General features: G+C 51.0%; 1 protein-coding gene across 1 annotated transcript; it reads left to right on the top strand.

Annotated features, from left to right (window-relative positions):
* The first annotated feature begins 575 nt into the window (after positions 1–575).
* On the top strand, positions 576–18,707 carry IL22RA1 (interleukin 22 receptor subunit alpha 1). The gene is made up of 7 exons (XM_007083680.3): positions 576–894; positions 3,969–4,101; positions 4,880–5,058; positions 6,722–6,897; positions 11,433–11,571; positions 15,649–15,770; positions 16,783–18,707. Exons 1-7 carry the CDS (start codon positions 852–854, stop codon positions 17,734–17,736), a joined length of 1,746 nt encoding a protein of 581 aa, XP_007083742.1. The 5' UTR covers positions 576–851; the 3' UTR covers positions 17,737–18,707.
* Positions 18,708–18,985: the final 278 nt, after the last annotated feature.

Raw genomic sequence — 18,985 nt, 5'->3', positions numbered from 1 at the left:
GGCGCCCCTAACAATTGTTTTTAAGAAAAACTTAAATACAGATTGCTGGGTATCACAGCCTACGACATCCAAAAGCCATAGGCTTCTGGATGCTTCCACTGGCTGCCTTAGGAGCCAGCTCTCCTGCTCTGGGCCTCGGCCTGCTGCTGTGTGGCCGGGGAGAGCCAAACTCTTCCCAGGAGCACAGATCTCTGATCAGGTCCACCCTGAACAGCGTCCAGGTCCCTCCAGCCTCCCTGAGGCCCAGCAACAAGGAGAAAATGGTTTCCTCTGTCTCCTCCTGCCAGAACAAGGCCAAGGAGTCACAGCTTTTCCTTTGCCACCAGGAACATTCTGGAACATATTTCCTGTTCCCTTCCTTGTCTGCTCCAGTGATTGTCCTCAGGATAAATTCCTGAGAAGGAAATTTCTGGGGCAAAAGTTACCCGCATGTTGCAGGTTTTTGAGACACAGTGCCAAATTGCTGCCCGATGGGGCTGCGTGTCATGGATTATTTTTGCCTTTTTTTTTTTTTTTTTTTTTTTTTTTTTTTGTCTCTTAGCTTCCTGATAAAGCACTGAACAGCCTGGGTTGAATCAGCCACCAGACCAGATAAACAAGCTGGCCTGTCGCTATTACTGTTCTCTGCAACTAGGAAAGGAACTCCCTCGGATCCCGCCCAGGACCTGGAATTCTGAAGCTTACAGACCAGACACCTTTGCACCTCGTTCCCCCTGCTCTGGCCCCACCCTCCCATCTTTCCCCACCCCTGCACCTGGGTGGAGCCTGATGCCAAGGCGGCAAAGCCTCTCAGTCTTCCAACCGTGCTCTGCCCAGAGCGGAGGCCAAAAGAGGGCCCTGAGCCCAGCCCCATGAGGACGCTACTGACCATCCTGGCCGCGGGATCCCTGGCTGGTGAGTGCCCATCACCCTGTGGTCAGATTCCACCCCCCCCCACCTCCCCCGACACCCGGGAGGGTTGATTGGGGTCTTTTCCCCCATCCCAGCCAGTTTCTGTTTCCTCTCCACTAGGGCTGAACTGGATGATATGTTTCCCTGGAGAACTGGGGGAAACCTCAGGGTACTGGGGAGAGGATGCGAGGGCCCCTCAGACCCTGGGTTCTTCTGGAGACTCAACTAACCTCTAAACTCAGGGATGTAGCCAGCTGTCTGAACTGGGGGTGCCAGATCCCCTCACCTCAGTGGTTAGAGAATTGGCCCGAGGGAGGCAGACCTCCTTGGACCACTCGAATCATTCTGATAGCTGTATGGTCCCTTCCTCTGCTTCTGGCTTTCACTGGCCCAACAAGGGGAGGTGGGAGAACAACAGAGGGACAAAACTTGAGTGCGGCCATTGTTTCCCTCCTCACCTCTGGGGCTGGGGGGCTCTTCCGGCCCCTCACTCTAGATCCCAGAGAGCGCTTTGTCCCACAACAGCCAGGCCTGCCGCGTTAACGGGTCTTAAAACACCCTTTGAAAACAGAACTAGAAGGCATGGTTTCCAAACCCAATAAAATCGGTTTCTTGATTTACCGCTAGAGAGAAATTTCAAACAGATGTGTGAGATCCCAGATTGTGTCTCTGCTCCAGGAGAGGGGTAGTACAATTCAGGGAACTTTCCCAGGAAGTGAATGCATAGTGCTGACTGAAGAGCGGGAGGGAGGGTCCCTGCAGGGTCCTTTCTGGCTCAAGTGCAGGATAAAGCCCATAAAGAGCCGGGGCTTCCCAGCCCCCTCTGCTGCTGTCCCTGTCCCCTGCGTAAGCCGGTGGGATCCACAGTGCTTCCGGCTGCCGCCTGGGCCCCCCAGTCTGTCCAACTCCGGCATCGAGACGGGTATTCCCGACACGCTGCGCCCTTGATGAGTGAGGAAGACTTGTCACCTCCCCCGAAGACTCCATTCTGATTGGAAGTCTTACAAGCTCCTGACCCTTTCAGATGGGGACCGAAGGGAAACAGTCTTAGGAGTTGTTCAGAGCCAAGAAGGTTCTCTGGGACCCAGGTCTCCTCTGCCCTAGCATTCTGAGGCTGATTCCAGAATATTTTGAATTGTTTTTGTTTGTTCATTTTTCCTTAGCTTCTGACTTGTTGACATAAAATTGTTTTTCCAAGCAAACGTGGGAACTTCCTTTTCCAGAGGCTACCGGTCTGTCAGTTTCTAGACAACACATGGGTGTCCAGGATTTCACAATGTAGACTTTCACCCAGGAAGTGCAGACACAACACAGGTTGGGGAACGCATGATGGAGTTGAGGAGAAAAAGAAGTGAGTGAGGTAGGAGGAGAGGAGAGCTCCTGTTAGCCCTCAATCCCCCCTAAAAGAAGAATGCAGCCAAGGTCCATCCACCTCATTTCTGGAAGCCAACTTCAGTTCCCTCCTGAAAAACGGTGCCAACCTCCTCCCAGCCTGGGCCCCCCTCACCTCCCAAGCAAGTCTCAGCCTCAGCCACCAGGCTCCCCCCCAACCCAGCTAGCCCACCAGCATACTGACCCCAGCCAGCAACCTTTCCACTGTAGCCCCTAACGAGGGGTGGCTTAGACACCCCAGACAGACCCTGACCTTCTCTCATATCCACCCTCGCCCTCTCCTTTACCACCTCGCCCTACCTTTACCACCCCACCAGAAGCCACCATTCAGTTCTGACTTCAAATTGGACTCCCTCCCTCAACTTAAGACCCAGCCCTGAATCCGGGATCGCTCACTCCCTCCAGAACAGACCCCAATTCTGCCCAGACTCAGATCCAAACAAGATGTCAGCCCAATAGCATAGCCACCACATTGGCTAGAAGCAGTAAGACACCCCCCTGCACCCCCAGACCCCTAGGCCTTGTTCTGAGAGCTCCAAGAAAACTGGAACACAAAGATCTCTATAGCTGCTGGAACTGACCAACCCAGGTTCAAAGAGAAATGCGTCCTTAGACCTTGCCAGTGGATGCACAGCAGGGTCAGGTTTGTCCTAACCCTCTTTCCCACCCTCTCAGGTGCCTCCTAAGCCCATGAACCCCTCTTGCAGAAATATCGTATGTAGACTCAGAGTGGGGACTAAATAACAACCCACTCCTTGGGCCTGTTGTGGTCATGGTCACGTCCAGGGTGGGTGGAGCCACACACACATCAAAGACACATATGTACACAAGGCCCCAAGGCCTTGGCGCAAGTGGGTCCGCACCTGTTTATTTCCCACCCCAGCCAACCAGGCCCTTCTGAGCACGCTCAGAGCCAGCTGTCAGTTCCGGCTGCCATTTTCCTGCGCCCCTCTTCCTTTCCACAGACCAAGCGTGGAGGGCTGAGAGAAGAGCTTTGGAAGTGAAGGCTCTCATTTATAGTAAAAATTGCTTCAGGGGCAGTGGTCCCTCCCTGGTCCTCTTCTTGGGGCTCTGGCCCTTTGCTGTCCCCTCCTTGCCCTCCTGTATCCCCCCATGACCAGTCTAGCACTCTGATGAGTCCTGCAGGCTCTGTCATATACTAACTGTGACCCTGAGCAAAGAAACCTGTCTGAGGGGCGCCTGGGTGGCTCAGGCAGTTAAGCGACTGACTCTTGATTTCGGCTCAGGTCATGATGTCACAGTTCGTGAGATAGAGCCCCTTCTCATCGGGCTCTGGGCTGACGGCTCGGAGCCTGGAGCCCGCTTCGGATTCTGTGTCTCCCTCTGTCTGCCCCTCCGGGGCTTGCACTCTGTCTCTCGCATTGTCTCGAAAATAAATAAACATTAAAAAAATTTTTTAATAAAATAAAACGGCGAATTTTATGGGATGTGAAGAATGAAAATAGTAAATATAATAATATATAATGAATACTGAATATAATCATAAATAATAATAACAACAATAAAAGTAGCTCAGTAAAGAATAGAAAAAGAAGTGAAGGAGAGTGGTGATGGTCCGTTGCAGAGTCTCTGGTGAGTAGGACCCCTCATTGGACGGCTTGTTGGGAGGCTGGAGGCAGGGTCCTCGTGCCCATCTCCTCACGCTGCTCCCCCGCTTCCTGCAGCTCACGTGGCTGAGGACACCTCGGATCTTCTTCAACACGTAAAATTCCAGTCCAGCAACTTCGAAAACATCCTGACGTGGGACAGCAGGCCGGAGAGCGCCCCAGACACGGTCTACAGTGTTGAGTATAAAAAGTAGGCTTCCCTCTCCACATGACCTCTTTTGATTCTGCTCTGAAACCGACCCTTCCGAGAAAATCCCCCTGTGCGGTATGTCCCCACACCCCCACCCGGTGTTATACAGCCTGCACCACCGCCTGCCAGATAGAGCTTTGCTGCTTTGTGGTTTCTTTTGCAAAGGGAGGATACGGTGATGGTTAAAATTCCAGGCTCCGGGGTCAGACTGGCCGGCTCTCGCCTTTATAACCTTTATAGTGAGACTAGCTCAACAGAAAGTCATGCCCACCCCCTCGAGGCCGTGCCCTCATTCCTGCCCGTCTCCCTTCCCATGCAGGGGAGGAGGTTGACGTGGGCTCAGGGGTCTGCAAACCCGGGTTCCGTTGCTGGTCCTGCCACTTTATCCCATGGCAAGCCACTTCCCCTCTCTGCCCCTCAGATCCCTCATCTGTCAAACGGGGATAACAGTGCCTTCCTCAAAGGTTGTTGGTGACAACGAGCCCAGAATATGAACTCAGGCTGGCTGAGTTCAAATCCCGGCTCCCCAAGCGTAAGCTCCAAACACCTGCCCAGATATTGCCTCTTTAAGCCTCAGCTTCCTTATTCGAAAAGGCGGGAGAATGATATGTGAACCTCACGGGATCACCGTGAGGACTCACAGATCATCCGCATAAGGGGCCTGGGACACAGAATACGCGAAGTAAATACTAGATATCGTTATCATTATTAATAAACCACGGGCCCAGTGCCAGGCCCGCTCATTGAACGTGTGCTCCGGTCCCTCCCTCGCCTCCAGGTACGGAGAGAGAGAGTGGCTGGCAAAGGAGGGCTGCCAACGGATCACCCGGAAATCCTGCAACCTGACCTTGGAGACGGGCAACCCCACGGAGCACTACTATGCCCGCGTAACTGCGATCAGCGCTGGAGGCCCGTCGGCCACCAAGATGACCGACCGGTTCAGCTCCCTGTATCACAGTGAGTGGGCGCCCCTCACTGCAGGGAAGGGGAGGGGAACGGCCCAGGAGGGCTCTGGGGGGCCGTTAGAGACATGGCTTTTAAGGAAGGTAGCCGCAACTACAGAGCATCCCATGTGCACTGTTCATCTTCCTCCAGCTCCATCCCGACCTCCCAAGGTCAGTCGCCTTCACCTCGCCTCTTGACTACACCCAAGGCCTCCTAACTCAGCGCCCTACTCTGGCCTGGACTCTTTTCCGGTCCTCGGTCTTGGTCTCTGCCTCAATATCACCTCCTAAGTGGGCGTCCCCGCTCACGGCCCCAGTGACCTCATTTCACTACATCGCCACCTGTCATTCTCTGCCACAGTCAACTGTTCATTGTCTCGACAGCTCATGTCACCATTTGCTTACGTGTATAGCATCTGCCTTCCCCAGTGAAACACGGACTCCATGTGGAGGCGTGGAATCCCCTGTATTCTCGGTCCTTCGCATAGGGCCTGGCACATGGGAATTAATACATAACTGATGAATGAATGAATGAATGAATGAATGGAGTAGGAGTTGCCAAACTCCCCACACAAGTTAAGCAGGTGGGGATGTTCACTTACGGACTTAACAGCCGTGTGGCTGTCCAAGAAAATTAAAAAGTAAAATTAAACAAGTTATTTTTTCTTGGCTTGTCCAATTAATACGTATTTACTGCAGAAAATCTGGAAAATATAGAAATCCACAAACAAAAATGAAAGTAGCCCAAAAGAATCTGAACACTTAAACATAAACATAGTTGCTAGGGACCCTTTCTACTCTTTCATAACCTGGTTGGTAGGTGTTTTCATAGAATGCTATCAGGAACGTTTGCCCGTGTTGTTAAGCATTTTTCCACGACGTGGACATCTCATGGCTGCAAAATGATCTATTCGATGGAGGTAGTCTTCATTTACTTCCCTCCTTCCCTTTTTGAGGATTTTTAACTCAGTTTTTTATAAACAAAACTGAAGTTCACATTCTTCTAGTTCAGATGTTTTTGATCTTGGTGGGTCAATGGACCCTTGAGGGATTTTTATAAGTTAGCTTCAGGAGGAGTAGGGTTCATGAATCCCTAAAATCGAGCGGAAAATATTCGTATCTGTAGGTACATTTTGGGGAAGAGAAGTTCCATAGCGTTCATCAAATTCTTAAAGAGGTCTGTAAACCCCTAAGGGTTAATTGGTTATTGGGAAAATTTTGTCTTGAACGAGATTGAAGTCTTAGGTCTGGCCTTTGAGGCCGAATCAATAGTTTGAGGCCCCCCAAACATTATTTAGGTTATGTAGTTGAGCCATCAGTCCCCAAAGCTGTCATAGCCGATAGACTTGGGGAAGGGTGCTCTGGTCAGACTCGAGGTGGGGATTGAGAAGGCAGGGGTAAGGTCATGGTGAATCTAGGGGGCCACTGCCCCTCTCCCTGGGTTCTTCCCACTCACCCCTGGGCACCCTTTTGCCAACCTCAACCCCAAACACCAGTTGCTTGCAAAACTTTTGTCTTCTCATGAGTTTGTGTAGCTGATGCTTTCAGAGCATAGCTGGGGTTGGGGTGGGAGGAGAAGGGAAGCAGTCAGTCCCGTCCCAGGGTCCGGGGCAGTCTCAGACACTACTGGCTGGTTCTAGCCCTTTCTTTTTTGCGTTTCCTTCTCCCCCTTCTAGCTACCATCAAACCACCCAATGTGACCTGTATCCCCAAGGTGAGATCCATCCAGATGATTGTCCATCCCACCACCACGCCTATCCACACAAGGGATGGCCACCGGCTAACCCTGGAGGACGTCTTCCCTGACCTGTCCTACCACTTAGAGCTCCAGGTCAACCACACCTACCAGATGGTAAGTGTATATGTCTCCCTGGTCCTTCCCTGCCTTGGAAACTCATTTCCCTCTCAATTAGATCTGCATCGCTTTAAGTAGAAAGGAGATGTGTTTTCTATATATACGTATTTTTTAGCATTCTCTGAAACACAGCCCTCCTTCTTGTAGACCACATACACAATAGCACTAAAGTCTCTGACAAGTCCTGCAAAGCCAAGTCTTCAGTTTTAATTCATTGAATACAACTTCTCTCAAATTTCTTGACCAGAGAAGCTCTTTTTACTTTGCATGATTTTTTTTTTAACTTTATCTTTTGCCTAATGCCTTATAACATCCTGGAGAACAACCTCTATTAACATCTTCACGTGTCCGCTTTAGAAAATGCTGGAATCTATTTCCACTGCTGCAGTTCTTTTTGCTGGTTCTCCTCTATTTTCAGTAACTGGATACAGGCAGTGTCTTAAGATCACTGACAAGGAAAGGTGGAAAGCAAGGGTATAAAGGGTCAAATCGTATACAAGGTATTTCTTTTATATCCAGGAAACACGTGGTATTTTCTCCCAGCAGGTGCCACGAGTCCATGATTCCATTGAATGACTATTGTTGCACCCAAGATGTTTATAACCTAGTAGATGAAGAAGAAGCAAAAATAAGAATTCAGATAGTTCTAGAAAGAGGAAAATAAGGGTATCGTGTGTGGTGGAGCAGGGGTGGGGAGGGGAGGGGGGAAATGGCAGCTCAAAGAGTTCTGGAAAAACTCCCAGAACTTTCCGGTGCCAATGCCAATTTCTGAGATGTGCCAAGGAATACATGCTTCTGATATCCCTTAGTCTTTACCATAACCTTAGGAGGTAGGTGCTATTATCTCCATTTTCTGAACGAGAAAACAGAGGCTCAGAGAGGTTCAGGCACTCGCTCAAGATTGTTCAGCAAATAATAGCATAGTCAAGATTCCTATCCAGCTCCGTTCAGAGCCCACATTTTCCCTTCACTGGCCTAGGCTGCCCCACCATGACCGGAGACAGAAGCAAGAAAACTTAAAGCCCTACCGACAAGCACCAAATTGCCCGGTTTGGCTGGAGCGCGGGGGCTGTTTCTCAAAACGTGGCCCCCAATCGATGGCATCAGACTCTCCTGCAGTATTTATTTAAAATGCAGCCTCCTTCCAATCTACTCACTGAAATTCTGCACTTGCCTGTCTGGGATCTGAATTTTCAGTGAACAACCCAAGGGCTTCTTCCCCACCCTTAAGTGGGACAACCACTGAGGTAGACGAGCCACGGGAGGTAAACCTGGGTGGTGGACAGAGAAGTTCTATTTATTTCCACAGTCAGGGGAGCAGTTAGAGATTACTGAGCAGGAAGAGTCCTTCTCACACTCCTTGTGGGGAGATATTTGGGTTTTTACTGAATATCTTACTTACAACTTAATTCAGTTTGTGGCCAGAGAACATACTCTGTGTGTTTGCGGTCCTTTTAAATGTATGGAAACTTGTTTTCTGGCTCAGCATATGGCCCATCTGGGTGAGTGATCCATGTGTGCTTGAAAAGAATGTCTATCTTACCATTGCTTGATAGAGCGCTCTATAAATATATCAGATAAAGGTGGCTGGTAGTGTTACATGCTGTATGTCTTTCCTGATTGGGGAAGGTCTACTGTTCTTTTAATTGCTGAGAGTATTCAAATCTCCACCCAGGGGTGCCTGGGTGGCTCAGTGAGTTAAGCATCCAACTTTGGCTCAGGTCAGGCTTTCGTGGTTTGTAAGTTCGAGCCCTGCGTCGGGCTCTGTGCTGACAGTTCAGAGCCTAGGGCCTGTTTTGGATTCTGTGTCTCCCTCCCTCTCTGTTCCTCCCCTGCTCATGCTCTGTCTGTCTGTCTGTCTCTCTCTCTCTGTCAAAAATAAATAAAGATTTAAAAAAATTTTTTTTTAATTTTTTTTTTTAACGTTTATTTACTTTTTGAGACAGAGAGAGACAGAGCATGAACAGGGGAGGGTCAGAGAGAGGGAGACACAGAATCTGAAACAGGATCCAGGCTCCGAGCCGTCAGCACAGAGCCCGACGTGGGGCTCGAACTCACGGACCGCGAGATCATGACCTGAGCCGAAGTCGGCCACTTAACCGACTGAGCCACCCAGGAGCTCCAAAAATATTTTTTTTAATAAACAAAAAAATAAAACCTCCACCTAAGACTGGATTTGTCTATTTTCCCTTTAACTCTGTGCAATCTGGCCAGGCATTGTGTGCATGAAACTCCGTTATCAAACACATACACAGTTCTGATCGTTACGGCCTCATCGGGGCCTAAACTGACCCTTTTATCATTATGAAATGTCCTTTTCTCCCCAGTATTATTCTTTGTATTGAAGTCTTCTTCACCTGTTACTCATAGAGCCTCGCCAGCTTTCTTATACTTAATCTCCCTCGTATATCCTTTTACCTCCATTTATTGTCAATTTCACTGTCTCATATTTAAAGTACATCTCTTGAAGACAGCATTCTGACCATCCTGGCCCTTTTCCTTGAGATATAATTCACATACCATAAAATCATTCCTTTTAAAGTGTACAACTCAATGGCTTTTAATACATGCAAAAAGTTGTGTGACCATCACGCTAATTCTCCTTATCCTGTTGATCTGTTTTTGAGTTCTCTCTTTTGTCACCTCCCATCTGCTATTAAGAACACTCAAGTGTGATTCTTATTTCAAATATTGTATTTTTCAGTTCTAAAGTTTCCAATTTTCATAGTTCCTATTCTGGTGAGACTTCCTAGTCACTCAGTTTTAGCACATTTTCTTTCACTTCCTTGAGCGTATTTCTACTAGCTGCTTGAAAATCATTGCCTGTTAATGCCACATTTGAGTCATCTTGGAGGAGGTCACCACTGATTGTCTTTTCTCCTGAGTATGGATCACGTTTTCTCTTACTCTGCCTGTCTAACAATTTTAGAATGTATCCTGGATGTTGTGAATGGTATACTGGGGGGGGGGGGGGGGGGGGCTCTGGATTCTGTTCTTTTCTTCCAAAGAGTAATTGACTTGTTCTGTTTTATTTTAGCAGGCAGGTAACTTGGCTAGGCTTCAAACTCCAAAATGTCAGTCCCATTCTTTGACCTTTACCTGGACTGCGTGGCGTTTATCCTACTCACTTTAGGGGCCAGCCGGGGATTTGGGCCAGGTTTACACTCAGAACTTGGGCCTCCTGCCTCTCTATGGACCAGTCCTTTCTGCGGTCTCTCCCCTCACTGTTAGCTGTACTGACTGCCCAGAACTCTCTCTTATTATTATTCAAACCAGTAAGATTACAAGGTTCCTATTTAGGTTTAAACCACACCGCAAGCTAAAAGACATTTTAAAAAATGAGAAATCCACCTAATGCCTTTCCCTTTCTGCTTTCTCCAGTATCTGCCTGCTTTTGCTTACTCTCTAATGCCTACAGGTGGTTTTTATTTTGGCCAGAGTTTACAGTTGATGCTTTAGGGAGGGTCAGTCCAAAGAAGCTATAAATTACTGGGGGCAAAAAGAAGAGAGATCGAATATGAAAGTGAATGAGATGCGGCGCCTGGGTGGCTCAGTCGGTTAAGCGTCCGACTTCGGCTCAGGTCATGTCTCCCGGTCTGTGAGTACAGCCCGCGTCGGGCTCGGTGCTGACAGCTCAGAGCCTGGAGCCTGCTTCGGATTCTGTGTCTCCCTCTCTCTCTGACCCTCCCCTGTTCATGCTGTGTCTCTCTCTGTCTCAAAAATAAATAAACGTTAAAAAAAAAAAAAAAAGATTAAAAAAAAAGTGAATGAGAGATCAGGGTAGAAAGTTATGGGCTATTGCAACGGTAGGGGCTGGAAACAGTGGGGCCTGAAGCAGGCCGGAGGCAGTAAAAAAATCTGGGGAAGGAGGAATCTTGGGCCTTGGCAACTTGCTGGACTTGTATCACACGATATTTAACGTGTGCAATTTCAACCGTATGAGTTGCACAAAACAGTGAGTTGTAAAATCCGTTTGTATACTCCTTCACACACTTACACGCCCCTCCAAAAATAAAAATAAAAATAACCCTAAACCCTGGCTTCCACATGCCTGCAAAGGGGAAGGTGTAGCTGAAAGGCAAAGAACGAAGAAGAAAATTCTTAGCTTTTGAGGCCCAATTAAGGCAGAAGCAATGAGGAAGGCAAGAGAGGGACGGATATTCAAGGGTTTTTGATACTTGACAAAGAAGGAGGAAGGGGAGGAGGAGAAAAACTAGGAGAAGGGGAGATAATGGTGATGTTGGTGGAGGTGGTGATGGTAACAGCAACTAGCCTAAAGAGAGTGCTTCATGGGCCAGATCCTGTTCTAGTGAAAGCACGTGTTGCTCGGTGACCGATTGGGTTTGCAGATAAAGCAGAGGGTAGGGGAATAGGAATGGAGCATTGCAGACCAACCACCAGCTTTTGGTGTGGGTAGCTGGTGGACCATACTGAGTGCAGTAACCCAGGCAGAGGGGTGCACAGGCTTGCTTGGGCCCCATACGGAGACTAGTGTGTAAAAGGAGTCACTCTGAGTTCTCTATCAAATTCAGCACCTTGGAGGCAAGCAGAGGGAATACGAGTTCATTGGCCTGACCCCCGACACAGAGTTCCTTGGAACCGTCAGGATTTTTGTTCCAGCCTTGGTCAGAAAGAGCGAGCCCTACACGTGCCGAGTGAAGACCTTGCCAGGTAAGTTCAACTGGAGCCAGAGGGAGGTGGGACTCCTGAATTCGAGTCTTGACTCTGTGCTTTCTTCCCTCTAACCAAGGTGAGGTCTGGTGGCACACCAAAAACTACAGAAGGATTATTAGCGTATTGCCAAAGTCAGTGTTTGTTTATCCATCATTGAGTTAGCTGATGGGCTGTTATTAAACGTGTTTAATCCCTACCCTCCAACCTGCTGGCTATCCTCTCTCTGACCAGCTTTGTATACACCCTGGCAAATCCACCTTAATATTAACCCAGGTGAGATATACTGGGAAATAATCTCCAGAAGGGAAAGCAGAGATGATTAAAAGTTCCCTCAGTATCTTCCAAAGTCAAAGAACAGTAACAGTGATAAGATCTAGCATTTCTTTTCTTTTTTAATTTTTTTTTTTTTTTGAAAGACAGAGAGAGACAGAGCACAAGTGAGGAAGGGGCAAAGAGAAGGAGACACAGAATCCGAAGCAGGCTCCAGGCTCTGAGCTGTCAGCACAGAGCCCGATGCAGGGCTCGAACCCACCAACCGTGAGATCATGACCTGAGCTGAAGTCGGACGTTCAACCGACTGAGCCACCCAGGCGCCCCAAGAACTAGCTATTCTGCAGTGCTAGCCAGGGACCAGGAACCCCTAACCACAATCCTCATGAGCTACCTCTGAGACAGGTACGATTATCACCCTGTCTTACTGAAGACACTAAAGTTCAGAGTGGTTAAGTAACCTGCACAAGGGCACACAGGCGGTGAGGGATAGAACAAGGCTGAATTCAGGAGACCATGTTCTCATCACCACGCTACTATAGAAATCGTTTTGAGTCATTGGCTCAGGGAGATGGTGCAAGTTGAGAAGATGAAAGTGATAGGAGTGGGTCGGATGGATTTGGAAAAAGAGTCTCCTCCTTAGTCATCAGGTTCAGATTCATGATGTCAGTAGGTGATTTCTGTGCTAATGAGGAGGCGAGGCAGCTGCCAGAGGCTGGGCCGTAGGGCATGCCTGTAGCTCGGTAGAATCATCCTCGGGGAAGCTCTCCTCCCCGGTGTTGTTCAGAAACTCAACTCACCAGTCGCCCCAAGAATGCACAAGAGACTGATTGTCTCCACCCAAGTCCCAGTGCATTAATTTTCGGGGGAAAAGATGCCTGGTCGAAAGGCCAGCACTGGCCACTTGCGCGGGGCAAGCCTTTCCTGGGGAAGGGCCACGGGGACACCAGAATAGAACTTGGCAAGAGCAAAGCTAGAAAAGGAAACCGACTGTACAGGCACCAAGCTGGGAGCATGTATATGATTTGTGACTCTTTCCCCTGGATGGACTAGACAAATGACCCGCATTCCTGGCCCACCCCTGCCCCACCCCACTTTCTGCCAATGTGCAGCCCCCTCTACCCTTATCCTTCTATTGGCTTGTCCTTACACGGTCTAGCTCATGATGTGATACCTTTTATTTTTTTTCTAAGACCGTAGATACTTTTACACAAGTCACACTTCTTATTGGCTATTTCTTCCTGACATCTAGAAGTCACCTTATCCTTCAAAATTAAGTATATTAACAACAATTCCCGCCATTTATTAAGTACCCACTCCATTGCCAAGCACTATGTGAAATGCTTTACATGCATTATCCCATTTAATCTTTATAACAATCTTGTGGGTTGGGTAGCCTCATCCCCATTTCACAGAGGCGGAACTCTGGCTCAGAGAGGCTAAGAAACTTACCAGCAACTGCACAGCTGGTCAGTTCATCTAATCTTGAAGCCTGGGCTCTAACCAGCACTTTGCAATTTTGTTTTTGGCTAGGCCTCTCTACTGCACATTTATGTCTCTTATTTCCATTTCAGAGTGATATGTCCTGCCCTTGACCCCGTATCATGCAGTCTGTCTTATCCCAGAGTCCAGAATTTCCACTTTACTTCTCAGGATGTCTGGGAGGGTCACAGAGCAACATGTGAGCATCTTGATGCTGGAAAGGACTCTAGGGGTCATTTCACCCCATATCCAATTTTTACAGATGGGGAAACTAAGGCATCCTTGTGTAGTGCCTATGAGGAGAGCTTTGTAGTTGAACATGACAATCCTGGTTCTCCACCGAGCAGCTGTGTGACCTTGGCCAAGTCACTTAGGCTTTCTGAGACTCAGCTTCATTATCCCTAAGAAAGGAGCATCTCTGGCCCTCAATGTTTGGTAGGATGTCATAGGCAGAGCACCCACACCGTGCATATAGTAAGAGTTCAGTAATTACTGGCTCCTATTCTTAATAAATAGTAGACCAGAGGGGCTCCTGGGTGGCTCAGTCAGTTAAGCATCCGACTTCAGCTCAGGTCATGATCTCACAGTCCGTGAGTTCGAGCCCCACATCAGGCTCTGTGCTGACAGCTCAGAGCCTGGAGCCGGCTCTGGATTCTGTGTCTCCCTCTCTCTCTGCCCCTCCCCTACTCATGCTCTGTCTCTCAAAAATGAGTAAGTGTGAAAAAAAAGTTTTTTAATAAAAATAAAAATAAATAGTAGACCAGAGAGGGTCATGCAGCAGAGAGAAGGATTCTCAGCATGTCAGTGGCTGAGCCAGACCTCTAACACCCCACATTCCAGAGCACCAAGAGGAATACCGTGTGACAGGGGACAGGGTTATCACTGAGGTGGGAAGCTGACCCAGAGAGGTCAACAGTCAGAGCTGGGGAAGGGCGAGAAGTGGGCTAGAAATGGAGGCTCCAGAGATTCCCAGGGTTCACAGCAATTGTCAAGGTCACTGACAGCTGGCAATCAGCATCCCACCACATGGGGGAATGGAAGGAGGGTGGCCTGGAGGATCAAAACCCCTGGAGAACACAAATCACCAGTTTTCGCAAAACCCCAACTATTGCTTTCTTACCACGCCCCCTACCGGTCCCACCTGGGCTGGTGACAGGAAGTGTGTCAGGCCAAGAACTGGCAGCATCAGTCTCAAAGATGTGGGACCACTGGGAGAAGGCTCTACATTAAAGCCCTTAGTCGTCCTTCTCTTTCCCTTTTAGAAAGGGCGGTGCCCTCGCGGGCTCCCTCCTGAGCAAGAGCTTCCCAAACACCCAGCCCATTACCTTTGTAGGGAGGCACAGAGGACAGGCCCCTCCCATTGCCACCCCCCCCCCCCCCCCCCGCACAACCCCCTCTGCCTCTGCCCCCAGCGCCCTGCTAGGGAGGTAGGGCTGTCCTCAGACCCAGGCAACAGAGGTCACTTTAGAAGGCTCTGCTCCGGTCATACTCTGGCCATGACCCTCCCCACAAGGTGAAGAGTCCTTAGGTCCAAATGCACAGATTCTCCCCCGGAGCCTGTGACCTCCTAGACCACACTCTGAGTACCTGGGACCCCAAAATTCCCTGTACAAATGCCCTGAGCGTCCAGTCTAGCGGATCTGTTCCTTGCGTCCTTCCTCCCAAGAGGAGACACTGTTGATGTGCAGACCCTTAGCCCAAAGGATGGCCGTTTGTTTGTGGCTATTTGTTTGGGGGGGGGCACACGGATGAGCTTGGCTGTGTGGGCTGGGGAGTCCACATCCGTGTACACAAGGCCGCTGCCAGAGAGGGATAGAGCCAGGGTGGGTCAGGGGCCTGTGGCAGGCTCTCCCTGCACCCCCACATTTCAGCACGGGGACTCCCAAGGAATCTAAGAATCCAAAATTCAAACCTAGCCTTCCAGGTTGTTATGTATTTTTTTAATTTATTTTTTATTTGAGAGAGAGAGGGGGGGAGAGAGAGAGAGAGAGAGAGAGAGAGAGGGAAAATCCCAAGCAGGCTCTGCATTGAGTCAGGTTGTTATGAAAAATATATTCGTCGGGGTGGGAGCATACAACATATTTTACTTAGTGTCAGAATGATTTATAAATTCTGGATACTTAGGCATCTAGTATGTGGCCCCCTTCTTGTGCTCTTGACCCCGCCCTGCACACGTTGGGAGTAGGAGAGACCTTCCCAAGCCTGGCCCAAGAGGGCAGGGCAGGGAAAGCACCCAGCCTGCAGTGTCCACATGGGATCCGGCCCAGACCAGATCCCAGCCTCAGTCTTCCTGCTCTGGCCCCTTTGCCCCTGCCCCCCCAGATCGGACGTGGACATACTCCTTCTCGGGCGCCTTCCTGTTCTCCATGGGCTTCCTCGTCGCAGGGCTCTGCTACCTGAGCTACAGATATGTCACCAAGCCACCTCCACCTCCCAACTCCCTGGTGAGCAGTTGCGCCTGGGGCCGGAAGGAGGGGTCCAGGGGGGACCCCAAAGCAGCAGGGGCATGGGCCCAGGGACCCCTGGCTCTCCCTGAAGGGGAGGGAGAAGCACATAGTGCAGAAAATTAGACTTCCTTTCTCTTCTCCAACCTAAAGCTGACAAAGACGTGGCCCAGCAGGGTGTATTGGAGAAAGGTTGGCGACGGGGGGGGACAGTGGGCTTGGTAAAGAAAACCCACGTGACTTGAAAGCATCCACGTCCAGGCAGGTAACCTAGGAGAGCAGGCAGCTACAAGGGGCTGACAGCGGGTGGGCACTCTGGGGAGCCCTGGAGCTCACGTCCTGTCAAAATGGGCCTCCCTGGAATCCGGGCCAGTGTAGCCAGGGCTTCTAGGGCCTATGTAAGCCTCCCAAGTCACGCCCCAATATGGCGGCCAGCGCCGGCTGTCTGTTAAAGCCACAGGGCCTGCTGCAGAGGCCCTACCTGACGGGTCTGGGGCTCTAGGAGCCGGCTCTCGTTTATGCGAGGGACAGAGGAGTTGAGGGCATTTCGCAATGTCAAAGCCCAGATGAGCCGTTTCCTGTAGAACTCCCCTGCCTCCCCTTCTCCCCCATCCTTTTGCACCCGGCCCCCTATATCAGGCCCTTGGGGACTCGTGAGTGATGAACAGTATGGGCCACCACCTCGAGAGCATACCCCCAAGGTAACCCCCAATGTGAGTTACCTCCTTCCTCGAGAAAGCACAGCCCCGCTCTCTTTCCTTCAGATAGCCTAGACTTTAGAAGTGGCCCTCAACTAAAGCCTCAACTGGGAGCCCTGTCCCTTCACAGAGGCCCAGCATTCAGAGAAATCTCTGGAAAGCCAAGGGGGTGTGCGGCACGTGCATTTTGAAAAGTGCCCCAGGTGGTCTACCCCATCCCCTCTGCCTCTCCTTGGAGGACCCCAACTATCCGCGGCACCCTCAGGGAGCTGCGAACGTGCCCTAACGGGTAGACTGTTGTCGTCCCTGCACAGAACGTCCAGCGAGTCCTGACCTTCCAGCCTCTGCGGTTCATCCAGGAGCACGTGCTGATCCCTGTCTTCGACCTGAGCAGCCCCAGCAGTCTGGCCCAGCCCGTCCAGTACTCTCAAGTCAAGGTCTCCGGGCCCAGGGAGCCCCCGGGAGCCCCAGCACTGCACAGCCTGTCTGAGATCACCTACCTCGGGCAGCCAGACATTTCCGTCCTCCGGCCCTCTGGAGTGCCGCCTCACCAGGCACTCTCCCCACTGTCCTGTGCGCCCCAGGCTTCCCCGGAAGTTAGGCCCCCACCCTATGCACCTCAAGTAACCCCCGAAGCTAAACCTCCATCATACACGGCACAGGCCATCTCTGAGGTCCAGCCTCTCTCCTACACTCCTCAGACCACTCCAGACGGCTGGCCTTCTTCCTATGGGATGTGTGTAGAAGGTTCTGGCAAAGACTCCCCACCTGTGACACTCTCTAGTCCCAAACACCTCGGGCCTAAAGGTCAGCTCCAGAAAGAGGCACCAGCTGGAAGGTATATCCCCGATGGCCTTTCTCTGCAAGGGGTGACCTCCTTGGATATGGGGGACCCCCAGGAAGCAAATTCCTTCCACCAGCATCTGGGAGTTCACACGGACAGAGTACCTGTCCCCTGTGTGCTACACAGAGGGGAACTAGGGACACCGTCGTACCTGAAGGGCCAACTCCCCCTCCTCTCCTCTGTCCAGATCGAGGGCCACCCTGTATCCCTCCCTTTGAACACTCCTTCCCTCCCCTGTTCCCCCACAGACCAGGAACCAAGTCCCTGGGGCCTGCTGGAGTCCCTCGTGTGTCCCAAGGACGAGGAGCCTGTATCTGAGACTGAGGCCCAGAGCCCGGCCCCTCAGGCATCAGACCTGAAGCAGCCCACAGAACTGGACTCTCTCTTCAGAGACCTGGCCCTGACCGTGCAGTGGGAGGCCTGAGCGGAGAACAAGGCGGGCCTGGGGCTTCCTCCCTGTCCCCGCCCTACCTCCCATCACTGGCTGTCACTCCCACACCCGACCATGCTGCACACTATGCAGCCCGGCCGCAGGTGAGTGCCCTTGAAAGAACCAAAGGAAAGAGGGACACGGGGCCCCCGCCATGGGTGAGCTATGGTTGGAGCAAAACGGCATGATAAGGACTGCAGCCGGGGAGTTCTGGGTATGCATCGTATGCAAATGAGCATGTGCAAGCAGAGCCCTGAGGGGAGAAGCAGTGTGGGGAGTTAACGCAGGAGGCTTCACGGAGATCCAACGCCCCCCCCCCTCCTAAGATGCTGGACACCAAGTTCCCCATCCCGTTCCTGGCCAGATTCGTAAACGAGTTGGACAGAGAGTGAGGTCTCTACTTCCTCTGTGGTTCCCCTATCCTGAGAAACTGAGTCTGGGAAGGACGCCTCATAGCAGGCTGGGCAGAACCAGAACAACCTGCACTCTGCCAAGGCCGAGGTGGCACGAGGGAGGGGCGCGGCCCGGGGCTCATTCCAACCCGGCTACTGCCTGAAATCACACCATCTCAATTTCATCCCCCTGCCGGGGGCTTCCCCCCTCCCCTGGAATGCAGGTCCCAGGGAGGGAGGACACACACAAGCCTTTCCTGCCGGCAGACGACGAGGGTTCAGACCCTGTCTTGAGAGCAGGGTTTGTAAGGAACACGCACGGGGTCATGTGGCCCCTGAAGCAGACACAACAACAAAGTGCACTTACTTCACAGCTTTGGAAACTTAGCTCATCTGGGTTCAAATTCCAGCCTGACCACTTACCGGCTGTCTGACTTCAAGTGAATCACTACTCGAAACCTCAGTTTCTTCATCTGTAAGGTGGAGATAATAACACCTACTTCACGGCGGTGTGGCAAGGGTGAAATTAACGAAATGTCTATAAAGTACTTAATTGTGCCTGGCACATGCACAGCGCCCAGGAAATGTCCTGTTGTGATGTTTTACAGTGAGTGACCCCCCCCCCCCCCGCCCCCAGGATGTGGCTTCACGCTGGGCATTTTCTCATGGGCTCACATCACCCTGATCTTCTCAGGATTGCTCTGGGCCAGGCCAGAGGGGCTGGGCTATCTGGGGGAGGTGGAAGGAAACAGGGTCTGAAGACAAAGGGAACCTTCTGGCTGAGGTTGCAGGAGGAAGTTGTTTAAGGGTGGGGGTGCCGTTCCCAGAGGACAGCTCACCAGAGGCGGTGA

The sequence above is a fragment of the Panthera tigris genome, chromosome C1, assembly GCF_018350195.1.
Source record: "Panthera tigris isolate Pti1 chromosome C1, P.tigris_Pti1_mat1.1, whole genome shotgun sequence".
Classification (NCBI taxonomy): domain Eukaryota; kingdom Metazoa; phylum Chordata; class Mammalia; order Carnivora; family Felidae; genus Panthera; species Panthera tigris.
The sequence above is the reverse complement of the archived record's forward strand: the minus strand, read 5'-3'. Positions and strand labels throughout refer to the sequence as shown.

What these genes read in the sequence shown, in the direction of transcription:
- IL22RA1 (XM_007083680.3), top strand. Translation starts at nt 852, where the DNA reads ATGAGGACGCTACTGACCATCCTGGCCGCGGGATCCCTGGCTG. An exon ending in GGCCGCGGGATCCCTGGCTG is followed by an intron (nt 895 to 3,968) that starts GTGAGTGCCCAT and finishes CGCTTCCTGCAG; the next exon opens with CTCACGTGGCTGAGGACACC. An exon ending in GTTCAGCTCCCTGTATCACA is followed by an intron (nt 5,059 to 6,721) that starts GTGAGTGGGCGC and finishes TCCCCCTTCTAG; the next exon opens with CTACCATCAAACCACCCAAT.